Source organism: Pituophis catenifer, unplaced genomic scaffold (assembly GCF_029215685.1).
Source record: "Pituophis catenifer annectens isolate HBS135680 unplaced genomic scaffold, rPitCat1.0.hap2 SCAF_3, whole genome shotgun sequence".
In the NCBI taxonomy this organism is placed as follows: domain Eukaryota; kingdom Metazoa; phylum Chordata; class Lepidosauria; order Squamata; family Colubridae; genus Pituophis; species Pituophis catenifer.
In genome coordinates, this window is record NW_027256883.1 from 64,045,560 (window position 1) to 64,060,881 (window position 15,322).

General features: G+C 36.3%; 1 protein-coding gene across 2 annotated transcripts in view; it reads left to right on the plus strand.

Moving 5' to 3' along the window:
* The window catches only part of GPLD1 (glycosylphosphatidylinositol specific phospholipase D1), a 31,687-nt gene that overhangs the window by 1,386 nt on the left and 14,979 nt on the right, over positions 1-15,322 (plus strand). For both annotated transcript variants that reach the window (XM_070942469.1, XM_070942468.1), the window contains exons 3-15: positions 1,233-1,288; positions 3,215-3,293; positions 4,241-4,338; positions 5,384-5,494; positions 6,082-6,130; positions 7,050-7,104; positions 8,740-8,847; positions 9,872-9,899; positions 9,989-10,128; positions 10,547-10,612; positions 11,369-11,489; positions 12,744-12,871; positions 14,861-15,047. In XM_070942469.1, coding sequence (XP_070798570.1) covers positions 1,233-1,288; positions 3,215-3,293; positions 4,241-4,338; positions 5,384-5,494; positions 6,082-6,130; positions 7,050-7,104; positions 8,740-8,847; positions 9,872-9,899; positions 9,989-10,128; positions 10,547-10,612; positions 11,369-11,489; positions 12,744-12,871; positions 14,861-15,047 — 1,226 coding nt within the window. The remainder of the gene's footprint in view (positions 1-1,232; positions 1,289-3,214; positions 3,294-4,240; positions 4,339-5,383; positions 5,495-6,081; positions 6,131-7,049; positions 7,105-8,739; positions 8,848-9,871; positions 9,900-9,988; positions 10,129-10,546; positions 10,613-11,368; positions 11,490-12,743; positions 12,872-14,860; positions 15,048-15,322) is intronic.

A 15,322-nucleotide genomic window follows, 5' to 3' on the forward strand; every position in this document is an offset into this window, starting at 1 on the left:
CTGCCATTATGATCAACTGCTTGGTTGGCTCTTTTTGACGCAATTCTTTGGATATCTATTGTCAAACAAAGCCATTGGTCAGCTAATATGTCTGTGAGTGGTGCAGGTTTTCCTTACACAGATGCTGGGAAGTTATTTGGACACTAAGTTTAGAACTAAACTCGCTTTCAAAACAGGCCCACTTGAAAGCAGTCAATCCATGATTTGAGAGGGGCCTGTTCTGCCTTAGCCTAAACACAGTATCAAAACGAGCCCATCCAGTGGGATGATCATTTGGGTTGCCTAGTAAAACAGGAGAGCCTTTCCTATTTTAGAGAGACAACTGCCTTGGATTATCCACCTCGATAATTTTTGACAGCTGACTGAATTCATGATTGGCAGATAGAATCCTGCTGGTTGATATAATTCAGGAAAAAGCAGCAAAATCAGAGACAATAGTAAATGTTTTGATTAACCTGCCCTGAACACATGAAAGCAAGATACAACCATTTGGCAACAAGCCAGAACAGAGGACCAGAGAGCCACTTGGGGATCTGTAATGGGGACAGAACATTTTATGCTGGTATTTTTGTTAGCTGAGAGTGCCGTGATGGCCTAGAGGGGCAGCTCTTGCTTGACAATCGGGAGGCTGTGAGTTCAATCCTAGAGAGAGGCAGATATTTCTCTCTGGGCACAATGAGTAATTGCTGCGAACTCCGCGTAGGCATCAGGAAAGGCATCCAGCCAGTAAACACTTGTGCTGTGTTCAGTCACCCTAATTCCAGCCCGATGCAAGGGATTACAGCAGAGGTGGGATTCACTTACCTTCCCTACTGGTTCGCAAATGTGAACATGCATGCATGTGTACGGCCTCTGCATGTGCGCACCTCTGCGTATGCGCACAACCTTCTGCGCATGCACAGTAGTTACGCATTACGTCCGGGCGGGTGGGCGGACCCTCCCGCAGTCACCGCTACCAGTTCACGCAATCCGGAGAGAACCGGCTGAATCCCATCACTGGATTACAGGGTCGTTAAAAGAAGAAAATAATTTGTATTGGCTGAAGGACAGAGAGATAACATTTTAACTGAACTGTGAGGAAAGGCCCAGCATTTTGGAAAGCATGTGTGAGTACCTATATAAACTGTGGATATTTATTGGTTGAAAAGCTGAACCTGATTCTTCCCTACAGTTTCTCGATCCTATTACAAATGTACATCGCTAAATGTATTGTGATCTTATTTTTTTTTCAGCTCATAGAGGGCTGGAGTTTTTCAGCCAGCAAGATGGGCAAGTTGACTATCGTAAGGTAGAGGTTTTATTATTGTAACATGAATCAATACCATAATACTACCCAGCCTATAGATAGAGCTATAGATTAACCCTAAATCTAACCCTAACCCTAACCCTTAAATTAAATTAAAAAATTAAATTAAATTAAATTAATTAAATAAATTAAATTAAATTAAATTAAATTAAATTAAATTAAATTAAATTAAATTAAATTAAATTAAATTAAATTTCCGCTCGACTTCAAATGACTACCGGTGGTGCACAATACGGGTAGTCATTGAGTTACAGCCACAAATGAGCTCAAAATTTCTGTGGTTAAGTGAGAGTTGTTAAGTGAATTTTGCTCCATCTTACTTGCCATAGTTGTTAAGTGAATCACTGCAGTGGTTAAGGTGGTAATACAGTTGTTAAGTGATTCTGGCTTCCCCATTGACTTTGCTTGTCTGAAGGTGATCCCATGATCCCAGAAAACTGCAACCATCACAAATGTGAATCAGTTGCCAAGCATATGAATTTTCATCACATGACCATGTGGATGCCATGTCATAAGTGTGAAAAATGGTCATAACTCACTTTTTTCAGTACTGTTGTAACTTTGAACAGTCAGTAAATGAATGGTTGAAAGTCAAGGACTACCTGTATAACAAACAAAATAGAATACAATTCAAAAACAATTAAGAAAAACCAATAAGAAAAGTAGATGAAGAACAAGATACTGAAGGTAGCCAAGATGGGACTCAAAAGAGACTCTAGCCACCCTAATCCAAGGCCTGGAAGAAGAGCCAGGTTTTCAAGACTGTCTAAAATGTTATCAGCATTAGAGCCACTCAGATTTCAGGGTGAACTTTATTTCAGAGGCAGACACTGTGATGGAGAAGGTCTGGGTCCCAAAGGTTGACACTATCCAATTGAAAGAACTGAAGCACGCCAACCCCGTTGGCTTGGATCAGCCAAGAAAACACCATACATAAATATGGGATAAATTTTAATTGTGTTTTTAACTCTAGTCACTTTGTTAGGTGGGAGGAAAAATAAATAATAATTTAAATAATAATGTGTACAGTGTTTTACTTTTTCAGTTACTTAGCTAGATATGTAGGCTATTAACTATCGGTAGATATGTAGGAAGCTCTTTCGCTGACCAGCGTAATAGTTTCCTAAAAGTTGATAGATTCCAATAAGCTTCTGATTTCATGCTTGGAAATGTAGGACAAATATCTATAGAGCATATTGTTGTTGAATAATATGAGGAGGGATAGTTAGGGAACCGACTTCCCAGTCTGGATGGTATTTTGAGGACAGCTCTCAGAATTTTCTATAAGCATGTTGAAAGGCATTACACTGAAAAAAGGTGCATATCTGGATTTAAGATGAATTACCGGTAGCTAGTAACGAAGACGCTGAGCTTGTCGATCAGAAAGGTCGGCAGTTCAGCGGTTCGAATCCCTAGCGCTGCATAATGGAGTGAGCTCCCGTTACTTGCCCCAGCTTCTGCCAACCTAGCAGTTTGAAAGCATGTAAAAATGCAAGTAGAAAAATAGAGACCACCTTGGTGGGAAGATAACAGCGTTCCATGTGCCTTTGGCGTTTAGTCATGCCAGCCACATGACCATGGAATTGTCATCAGACAGCTCTGGCTCTTCGGCTTAGAAACTGAGATGAGCACCGCCCCCTAGAGTTGGGAACGACTTGCACGTATGTACGAGGGGAACCTTTACCTTTACCTTACTGCAGAAATTACTGTTAATGAGTATTAGCTAAGGCAAGTGCTTATTTAGAACAACTTTCTAATAATCTGATACTAAAGACAAATCATGTGGAGTGGCTTATCTTCTCTAATCTTTCAGGGGAATGATTTTAATTTTGTTAAACTTAAAATTTTAAGCATTATAATAATATCCTTTTAATGCTTATATGTTTGTTTCTTTATTCTATTGTGCAGTTAATACTAGCTCACCAAGATGCATATCAAGCAGGAAGTCTATATCCTGATGCTTTTTATTCTGGCCTCTGTCAAAACGGTAGGAGATCCTCGGTCAAATATTATTTTTTAATATGATCACATTATTGCAAAAGTAGGCCAGTCCTTTGATTAATGAAGTTGTCTGGAATACATCAATAAGCGTGAATAAATTCTTGATGCATTACAATCATGTAGGAGAATCTGTCTTCTTTAGACATTAATGAGGCATGCCTCTTCTTGACTAACTGTGGTTTTACTTCATTATTTTGGCTTACAGTATATGGGTAAATCATTCTAAATAGCCCATCTTCTTATCTAACAATAAACTGCAATTATTTGAAACGTTTATTAATGCGTATCATATTAAAATCAGAGCATACACAGTGAACAGATAAAGTCTATTTTAAATCAAGGTTGACGTCTGGTGATTTTATGGATATACCAATGCAGTGCAGAACTTGCTTCTCACTGCATTCTTATGGGAATGTTTTTGATCTTGGCATGGGATCTTGGATGTTTTTATTATTCACATTATTGAGATTTTATTAAATGTTTTGCTGAATACATTAAAATATTTTCATGTACCCGTGTTTCCCCAAAAATAAGACCGTGTCTTATATTTTTTTGAAGCCCGAAATAAGCGCTTGGCCTTATTTTTGGGGAGGTCTTATTATTTTGGGGCATGTGGAGCAAGACGGGGCTCCTCTTGCCGTCTTACCTGATTTCCAGCTCTGTCTCCCTAATCCTAACCAGAGGAAATGGCAGGGACCGGCTGTGCATGCGTTTAAATATTTTTTGGGAGGGCTTATTTTTTTGGGGGGGACTTATTTTAGCGCATGTGTTTAAAAGCCTGATTGGGCTTATCATCCAGGGAAACACGGTAATCCATTTTTGGGGAAACACGGTAATACTTTGCCATTAAAATGTTACTGAATGTTACATTCTGTATGACTAAAATGCAACATGTAGAATAAATATGAGAGTTTTTTTTTTTTTAAATGTCAGGGTTGTTCCATTATGTTTCTGAAGACACTCACTGGTCACCTTTTCTCAACACAAGTATCCATTATATCAGAAAGAACTATCCACAGCCATGGGAAGAGGTAATAACATTTTCCATCTGTTGTTCCCTTCAAAGCCCTGAATACTCTTTTCAAAAACTGTATTTCTCGCTCACCTTTATACCTAAAAATAGAAGGTAAGAAAAAAAATGCCAGTTCTTTTGGTGACAGCTGTTTTAATTAGCTAAAAACAGAGCTTTAGGTTCTTCTCTCATTCCATCGGACTTGTGATGGAAATACTACTTTACTGGAAAAAAATAGTTGAAAATGTAGCAGTCAATAAAAGCTACTCAAGGATCATTCAAATAAGGTAAACAAATAGTCTTTTGAAATTATACTTTATTCTTCTGCTGATTCTCAAGATATATAGTCAGATATATTATAATTACAATGATCATATTTTTTCTGGAAAAAATAAAAGACAAACCTGAAAAGGGGGGAAATCTAAAAGACATCCATAAGAATAAAACATTTTAATTGTTTATATGTATAACTTTGTCTTACAAATGCAAATTCAAGAGCAAAATTAAGGAAAGTCTTACAAAAATATCTAGATAATAAAAAAATATAAAATGTAAATTTATTTGAAAAAGACAGTTCCATTTCCATATTTTTCACAACGGGTGCTAAGTGGTAGCATTTGTACAGTAAAAGTTAGAAGGTTGAAATAAAGGCTAAAAGTGAGTTTTTGAAAAATACGTCTAAAGGACAACTTTCTGAAATAAAGGGCTATCTATATAAGAAATGGCACATGATTACTGTTCGTACACTCTACAGTGATTGATTCATCTCTAATTTGGTGGTGGAAACCTTCTAAATCAAATAGGTCTATAGATTCATATTTGCTACCTTTTCCCTTCTCTCACTCATGTTTGTCTTTAGAACCCATCTTTCATATGCAGTCTGACCATTTCAACTATTAAAACTAAAGCTACCTAATTCATATTTGTATGTGTGAAATTGCAATCAATTTTCATCACCCAAATAGATTGGCTCACAGGTGTCACATATTGTCTGTCTTTTGTCCACTTGGTTTTAATGATGTTACTATGGAGTTACTTTTTTTTAAAAAAAAAATGGTACATAGGCTACAGAGAAGCTGGTGGCTTTTCTCTTTGGGATTGCTTCGCACATGGTGGCAGATGTAAGCTGGCACAGCTTGGGGATTGAACAAGGATTTCTACGGGCCATGGCAGCTGTAAGTAGTGTTCTGTTTTTAGGCATAGTATTTTTCCACATGCTTATTTTACAATTGTGCTTATTATTTTGGTTCATCCTCGCAAATGCCAATAGAAAATTAAAAAATAAACCAGATGCTCGCAGTCTGCAATGCTTTTATAAACCACAACAAAAAACTATATATATTTTAATGACTAATGTCTTGACCACATCTTTGAATATCCATATGTTGCTCTTTTAAAGCATAATATAGCTTATAGCAAAAATATTTGTCTATTGGGTTTCTTTTTTAGCTTTTTATGGATGAAAGCTGCTAACTGCAAAGCTGTTTACATGTTGGGGCTGAATTAAAGCACTTGGGCAGTTCTGAAAATAGGTAGAAGAGAAACAAGAAACAGAAGGGATTTTTGCAATCAATTGCCAACGAACTAGTACTTCTAGGGAATTCCTATATACACAGGCAGGGAAAAAAACAGAAGGGACTCTTTCATCTCTACAAACTGGATTAGTTTAAAAAAAGAAGAATTTTTTTAAAAAGCACTTAACATTTCTTTAGTTATTAAAGAGATAATGAATTATAAATAATATTGTTCCTTTTTTATTTAGATTGATTTTCATGGCTCATATTCACAAGCTCATTCTACTGGTGATTTTGGTAATTTATGTACTTATAAATCTTAGAAAACTCTCCCCAGATTTCCTTTGAATGTCTCAAGGTTATTAGACAGTGGAGATGGCATTCTATAATTTTATTTGAAAAGTATATGTATATATGAGTGTTGTTGTTATGGTACATACCAGGGGTGGGTTCTACTTACCTTTACTACTGGTTCGAAGCTTCTGTGCAGATCGTCAATTCTGACATCTGGGCGGGTGGGTGGAGTCTCCCGCCGCTTTTACAATCGGTTCTAAAGAACCGGAGAGAACGGGGAGCAACCCACCACTGGTACATACCATAATGCCTATACCATAGGCATTCTCCATTTTTGTTTCCCCTGTCCCCTAGAACAACTTGATATTCAATATATATCAGCTGCTGTTTTCCATTTCTGATATGTTCCCATTTGATATATTTTAATGCAACTTTAAATTATAGATTCCACTTTACATTAAGATGGAACTTTACATTATTCACAGGTCTGTATATAAGCAGTGAGATTTTCTAAAATTGTAGATTCCCATGATGTATCACAAGGTTTTCTGAAATTTATTTTGAGTTTCACGAGACATTTCAAAGACTATCATTGGCATTTCCAATTCCTTTGATACTGTCCCATTATGGCTATAAAACATGTGCCGCTATCTATAAGAGAGAGAGAGAAACGCAACCCACATAGAAGGGCTGCCAATCTTATACGAAAAGCCCATGTGACTTATCCAATATTACTGCAATGCTCACAATGTCATACCTGTTTGGGCTCCATTCAGACATGAATGGTTGTCCTGTGAAGATTGTGTTAGGTTAAATCATATGATATATAAGGGATTATATTCATAAAGCTTCAAAATGATGATACATCTTTTGTTGTTCTTTAATAAATCAATGACATACACTCCTTTCATTCTAATTTTAGGGGGAGATGTGTTAAGCCAATATGAGCTTGATTTTGATTATTTGAACGCAAGCTGGTAAGAGCCTACAAACGCGATTGTTCATGTTTGATGCATATAGACTTTTATTTTATTTTATTTTATTTTATTTTATTTTATTTTATATTATTATTTTATTTTATTTTATTTTAGTTTATTATTTTATTTTATTTTATTTATTGAATTTATATACCGCCCTACTCCCGAAGGACTCAGGGCAGTGAACAGCCAAAAGATAAAATACATATAATACAAATGTTAAAAAATCATTAAAATACAATTAAATAATTTGGCCCAGAAAACAAAATTTAAAAACCCCAATTATAAGACAAATTTAAAATTTAAAAAATTTAAAAAACAATTTAAAAAAGAGGTTAGGCCAGGCCAGCCTGCTGGAATAGGAATGTTTTAAGGGCACGGCGGAAAGCGCACAGATCAGTGATCCTCCGTATCTCCGGGGGGAGCTCGTTCCAGATGGCAGATGCTCCCACAGAGAAGGCTCTCCCCCTGGGGGCCGCCAGTCGACACTGTTTGACCGACGGCACCCTAAGAAGCCCCTCTGGTCGGTGAGAGGCTACTGGTGGCCATTGATTACATTGATCCATGCATTCACATAGTGTTGCAAATTGCTGAGGAAGAAAGAGAGAGAAACGGTTACTGAAATCTATTATTCTTTTCTACTCAGCCAGTCAGGTGCTCAAGAAAACATTGTGAATTAGAGTTTAATGTTGTACTGAATGAAGAAGATCAAGGGTAACTTGTTCAGTTTAGTAGAACATAGTCCTCAGCTTTACATAATGCTAAGTGGATCATATTAGCATCTAGTATTCATGGTTCACTTAATACAACCCTCATTTCTGGTAATAGTATCCATACCTTGATTACATTCTGCTCTGATTACTTTAATGCACTGTGTCAGGTTCACAGAACATATGAAACCTATATTTCTGATAAATCTTACACTATTTGCCAATTGCTTATTTTGATTCAGTTTTACTTTTATTAATCTTTGAAGCTGTAATCATAGGTTTCTGAATGTTTCCATTTTTAAAAAAATGGAGCTCAGGGGAAGAATTTGGATGGTCTAAGATCAGACCATACTATATTTACACCCAAGAAAATAAAGCTAATAAACTGAGCACTGTGATCTGCAGTTTAAGTTCCTGGTTTACTGTAACTCTGAATATTGTATTACAGAGCAGAGTATTGCCTATAGTAGATCTTTTTCATTTATGTTTGTTTGTTTGTTAGATTTCTATTCAGTCTTTCCTCCAGGAGCTTAAATTCCTAGTCTTAGAAAAGTAAAAAAAATAACTTAAGATTTTTAGAATAGAAACCTGTGCTCTACAGCATGGGTGTCAAACGCGTGCCGTTGCGTTGCCATCACATGATGTTCCACAACATTTTTTTCCCTTTGCGGAACTGGGGTGGATGTGACCTGCATGTGACGCATCTGGCCCGCAGGCCACCAGTTTGACATCCCTGCTCTACAGTATATCTAAGATGCATCATGCTACCAGTTACATATTGCTGATGTACTGTTTGATTAGTATACGAATTCTATAATGTTTTCAATATTTATCTGGAAGAGGAGAGAAAGAATTGGTTTTGATAATTTATTATGCCAGTGCATTTTGTTGGCTTCAATCAAAATTCTGATATTAATACTTTTAGGTATGTGCCTGTTAAAGATTTACTGTCAATCTATGAGGATTATTATGGAAAGGAGGTGATAACTGAAAATACTATTGTTGACTGCAGCTATCTGCTACTCCTTAATCTGTAAGTCAAAGTCAAAGTTAACATGTTTTAAAACAAATGAGAAGAATTTTTTAATTAGTGATGGATTGTCAAGCAAGGGTTGAGGAAACACTGGTATATGGTGAAAGTTGGATAAGATCAGGCGTAAAAAACGGAAGTCTTATTGAGGGGATATTTTTACATTTTGGGAGCAGGTCTCCAATAAAGGAGATGGATTAGTAGTATGATAAATAGTTTGGGAATTTTATCTGATAAAATACATCTAAGAGGTTATAAGAGGTTATAAGAGGTTATAAAGGATGTACAGGAGTCTTCTTATTAAGGTGTTTTATTGCTTTTATTGTTTCAATAGTTTTGCTGGTTATTTAATCTTTATAACAATGTCACAACCAGATAACTGTGATTATTGGCCAGAGTCAAAAGCAAACAATATACATACAATATATATATATGTATATGATAGCCACTATACAGTATATTGCTTTAAACTTGCCATGTGTATTGATCCTGCTAAATAGGGCAGATTATGTTTATATAAATACCTTCATTTTAAGAGAAGTTCACAGTGTAACTTTGAAATCAATGTCATGATGATGAAGTATTTCAACATTTGCTAGGTCTGTCAGCAATCATTGCTTCCATAGTAAAGATTTATAATGCATTGCTTCAATAAAGTATAATTAATGTTTACTATGTTTTTTCAGTGTATAGGCATAATACTGTACTAAATTGTGGCTAATCAAAACGAGGGAAGGAAAAGAGGGAGAAGAAAAGGGGCAGGAAAAATAAGAGTATGACACTCATAATTTATCTCTGTACTTCATTCAAAACACTTTAACTGGAATTGTCTCATTATGTTTCTAATGAAGAAAACATTACTAGCAGTCATTTCAATGATATATGAATTCTATGAGTTTCAAAAGATCCATTGTGTCTTTTTGGTATTGTTAAAGGCAATATACAAAACTTGGTCTTCAAGAAGCATTTTTTTTCTGCATTGAAAAGTTCTATAATGATAGTAAAGTATAAATACTTGTTTCCATAGCTATGCTGAGATCACCGCTGCTGCCAAGGTAAGTATATTTTCCTAAAAAAAAAATTCATTGGGTGCGAATGTTGAAATAGCCAACTTACTAATTAAATTGCATCTTATTCTTCACAGCTTTACCCCATCTATGCCAATAAGTCCCCATTTTTAGTGGACAAATTCTATGACTATTTCCTTGGCGGAGTGGATGATATGGCATTCTCATCTAATAATATTTTTCAGTTAACCAGTTGGATGTTAAACTATGGTACTAGGTGAGGTATTTGTTAATAATTCCAAATGCTCGTTCCTGGGGAAAAAAAACCATATTGTTTTTTTCTACATGGAAAAAATGCATTTTTCCTCAAAAGCTTGATTCAACCAAATTGTGATTCAAAATGTGGACAGTATAGAATGAATGTGTATTTCATTGCTGCTTATTAGGGTTTATCTTTAATTTTAACTTGTATGGTATTATTAATAAGCTAAAAATACTTTAGCTTTCCCTTGCTTTACCGATCTGTGAAGGTCATAAATGCATGGATTGGTTGTAAAGTTACTTCGTCATCACTGTTGTAACTGAATGGTCATTAAATGAAACAGTCATTAAATGATGACCATGTAGGGGGAATTGTGGGCATGCTAAAAATTGAAACATATTAAATACAATTAATCTATTAATGTTTTCTTCAGTGGCTGCTTTATTCCTGAGAATCCTTTGTTTATACGGTGTGAAGATGAACAGAGAAACTTTCCGATGTAAGTATATTAATTAGCCTAATTTAACTAGTTGTTTTATTTCAAATTGTTGTATTTTTCTGTCTTTAAACAAGATGTATTAAAGGTAATCTTAGAAGTGTATAGCAAAAAATAGATATTGCTGAGATATTATTTTATTTATACAATTTGTCCACCACCTCAGTCCAAAATAGTCTCCAGGTAGCTTACAAATATTCATAATATTGGTAATACACAAAATGTCAGTAATATGTTCATAAACATAATATAAATACATCATTTCATTAAAATTTGTATTAAACTAATATTGATGCCAATGATTCCACAGTCAGCAATTTGGCTGCAGAAGACAACAATTATATCAGCTTTGATTTCTTTTTATTTTACTAAGAAAACTTGTATGACCACCCAGTTCATCCATGGTGACTCCAAGTGGTTTAAATAAAGGGCTGGTATAAACTCTATAATGAAGAACTGTCATTTAAAAAAAAACATATTAAAATACTAAAGTCTCTAGTGTGAAGAACTTCACAGACAAGAATGGAATGAGCATTTAAATTAAACACAAACTTGGTTCCGAATTATTTAAGAACAATTACAATCTCAATTCAGAAAAACAGGAAAACCTTTTGTTATTTTGTAACTAAAATATTTGATTTTTTAAAATTCATTCATTTATTTTTGTTGTCTGCAATGTGAATTTAGCCAGCCCCATACTTATCCCATTTTTATCTTCCTATACAGAAACTTTCTACGTATTGTATCTTATTTCAATAGGTTTAAAGAATCCAGAACTCAACACTACAGGAAGATAACTTCTGAAGTGGCCAAATCAGTTGAAAAGAATATCAGTTTTACAGAAAGAGGAGTTTATTTAAAAGTTCCCGGTTGGACAATGGTAATTTCTTTTGGGTCTAAACATGAATGTCAACCAAACACATGATTGCAATTTAGACATTAATTGCTGGAGATTCTCAGGATTGGACATCTTTTGTTTCTTTAATTCTTTTAAATGTTATTCTTTCAATAATATCCCAGCTCAGTGGTATGTGCAAGGGAGGTCAAAATAGGCACAGTGGTGGTTGCAGCAGAATGATCAAACCCCTTCCACATTTGCATGTACATGTGGCATTGACATGCATGTAGAACGACCTGGGTTTTAATCTTGTTGTAAGTTTTATTATTTTGTAGATGTAGAATTTGTTCTGACTCTAAAACTGCAGCTTTGAGTATAGTTGGGCAAGATTTGCTGGATGGATTCAGAAGAGGGAGAGAAATGAAAGTTGATGATGGGGAAAAAGAGAAAGGAGCCATGCAGAAAGGGAAGCAGTTTGTCCTTGATGAGAGAATTGATAGCTGTGTAATCCTCACCAGTTTTTGAGTTGTTTTCCCAGCAATTCTGTTGGGTACAAAATGAAACTGAGAATCTGAGGAGGTCTAATAATCAGTAAATTAGAGCCACGTTGTCTTCCAGTTAGTAGGAGTACACTCTAAACAGTGTTTTACTCAAGGATGGCCTATCTGGTGTTTCTTGAGGAATGGACATGTTCCTCAGTCTGCCCTGACCCACTGTGAAGGCAGACTCCTCCTGTGATTTGTTGCTCCAGTACAAAAGTGGTGGTTTCCCATTGCTGCCTAGACAAGCTAAGTTAAGTGAAAAGTCAGTGAATAGTTTAACCGGGGGAGGGGGGGGGCGTGAGGAAGAAGCAAGATTTTTTTGGTGCTGAGAAAATTGGCGCCAAAAAGACTCACTTCCCCTTCTTCTCTTTTTTTTTTATTTTTCGTACCCTCATTGTATATCAGCCTAAGTATTGTAGCAATATCTACAACATGAATGAGCACTGTGCTGGTATTTAATCAACAAAATGGACAGCAGATTTTTTTAAAAAAAATTTCTTCCCGGAAAGCTTCTCTAGTTAGCAAACAATTCAAGAAACCAGTGCCATGTGTTGCATTGATATCTTCTATATTGTGAAACCAACACTCTAATACAGCAATAGCTGTGCCGATGTCATGCCAGGCTTCTTCGTTGCAATAATGTCTTTGGAAAATGAGAAATGGACATTTACCTCTAATATAAATTGCTACTCCAGCATCCAGTAAATAGTTACAATGTTTTTGGTCACATATGATTTCCCAAAATTATCTTCAGTTTCAAAATAGTGACACAGCAGAGAGTTTGATGAACGTGTTGGGAGTCCTACAGCGACGCTCATCGAAATACATCACCAAGCCCAGTGCTTCATATTTTCTGAAAACTCCATATGCAAAACTTGGATCGTGAGTGCTGATTTATTCATTTGTTTCTGCTTCTCTCTCTCTCTCTATATATATATATATCAGTGGTGAAATCCATATTTTTTTACTACTGGTTCTGTGGGCGTGGCTTGCTGGGCATGGTGTGGCTTGGTGGGCGTGGCTTGGTGGGGATGGCAGGGGAAGGATACTGCAAAATCTCCATTCCCACCCCACTCTCGGGCCAGCCAGAGTGGCATTTTCCGGTTCACCAAACTATTCAACATTTCCGCTACTGGTTCTCCGAACTACTCAAAATTTCCACTACCGGTTCTCCAGAACCTGTCAGAACCTGCTGGATTTCACCCCTGCTATATATGTATATGTATATGTATATGTATCAGTATATGCATATGCATATGTATATGTATATGTATATGTATATGTATATGTATATGTATATGTATATGTATATGTATATGTATATGTATATTTTAAATGAACTCGCATTATTTGAATACCTTTACTATCTTTATAATATATAATATAATTGCTTTACTGGTTTAGAAATAAACTTGCCAGAATGTCAGTGAATGAATATCTATGGAGACTGACAATCTTTTTTCCCCCCTCTCAAAAGGCAACTGGACTTTTCTGGCTTTTTTCTTTGAAAATGTTTCGCTTCTCATCCAAGAAGCTTCTTCAGTTCTAGCTAACGGGTTGGGGAATGGAAGGATTTATATTCTTTGCAGTCAGCTGGTTGTTACCATGCTGAGAGTACTTGAGGCCACTTGTATTTAGCTGTATCCTCAGAGTGACCTGAATCAAAGCGCAAACGAGTATGGAACTTTCTTGAGACTGCTGAAAGGACTGTATTGTAAACGGGAGACAAGTGGTGCCATATCCATCCCCCTCTGTTGAGGGAGGACTACTCAATTTTAATAAAGATAGTATCTTTGACTCCTCTTTCAAACCACTGGTCTTCTCTGTCCAGAATGTGAACTTTGCTCTCTTCAGAAGAGTGACCCTTGTCTTTCAGATGCAGATGGACTGCTGAATTCTGTCCTAATGAGTTGGTTCTCTTGTGTTGTGCCATGCATTTTTGAAGTGGTTGTTTAGTTTCCCCAGTGTACAGGCCTACATATTTCTCACTGCATTGCACTGCATATACAACATTGCTCTGTTTATGTCTGAGTGTTTTGCCCTTAGGGTGTACAAGTTTATGTGATAATGTATTCCTGGGTTTAAACAGTGCACTTAAGTTGTGTTTGTTGAAAATCCCCCTGAGCTTTTCCAATATTCCTGCAACACATGGAATAACAATGTTGCTCCGTTTGTTGTTATCTTCTTTTCTATCTCTTGTGAAAGTGCTCCTGCTGGATCTTTCTGTGGATTTGATGAAGCCTCAGTTAGGGTAATTACAAGTTCTGTGGGTTTCCTTGATGTGTTTTTGTTGTTCCTAAAAGCAAAGGTGGGTTTCAGCAGGTTCTGACCAGTTCTGGAGAACCGGTAGCGGAAATTTTGAGTAGTTCAGAGAACCGGTAATAAAAATCCTGACTGGCCCTGCCCCCATCTATTCTCTGCCTCCCAAGTCCCAGCTGATTGGGAGGAAATGGGGATTTTGCAGTAACCTTCCCCTGGAGTGGAGTGGGAATGGAGATTTTACAGTATCCTTCCCCTGCCATGCCTGCCATGCCACGCCCACCAAGCCATGCCACGCCCACCAAGCCATGCCCACAGAACCGGTAGTAAAAAAATTTGAAATCCACCACTGCCTAAAAGTAATATATTTTTAAAAAAACAAATAGAAAATCAGATAGAGGAGCGATCTGGCAATGTCATAGGCTGTGAGGCAACTACAAAAAAAGATGTCTGAAGTATGTTGGCATTTCTGGGCTTAAGTTGGGCTCCCTAATTTCTCTTCAGGACTTCTATGGAATTACATCAATAACTAGAAACTATCCAATTATTTTTGAAATCTGCACAGGAAATGTCAAACAAATGGACATTGGCACCATCTTCTTTCATATGCAGGGCTATGGCGTCAGCTGACCTAAATCAGGATGGATATGATGACCTGGTGGTTGGAGCACCAGGTTACAGCCACCTTGGGCAAATTCAGTTGGGACGTATCTATATTGTTTATGGTAATGAATCCGGGTTGCCTCATTCCAACCTGGACCTTGATCAAGAAGCAGATGAAATACTAGAAGGCACTAAGGTAGCAAAACAAGTTGAACATGGATAATTAAATATTTTTTGTTTTTATTTTGGATCACTATTTCCATTATTATTTTATTTAGTAATTGCATTAATGTGGCTTCTCTTGTAGCTAATTTAAACTAGACTATTGTCTAAGCTTTTCCTTCTAGATGTGTAAAAACTACTACAACCAGAATTTCTGTGACCTCTGTATGCTCCAAATCATCTATAGGGCACAAGAGGAAGGCTTATATTAATTGCTACCAAAATCAAATAATTGGGAGGCCTACATCA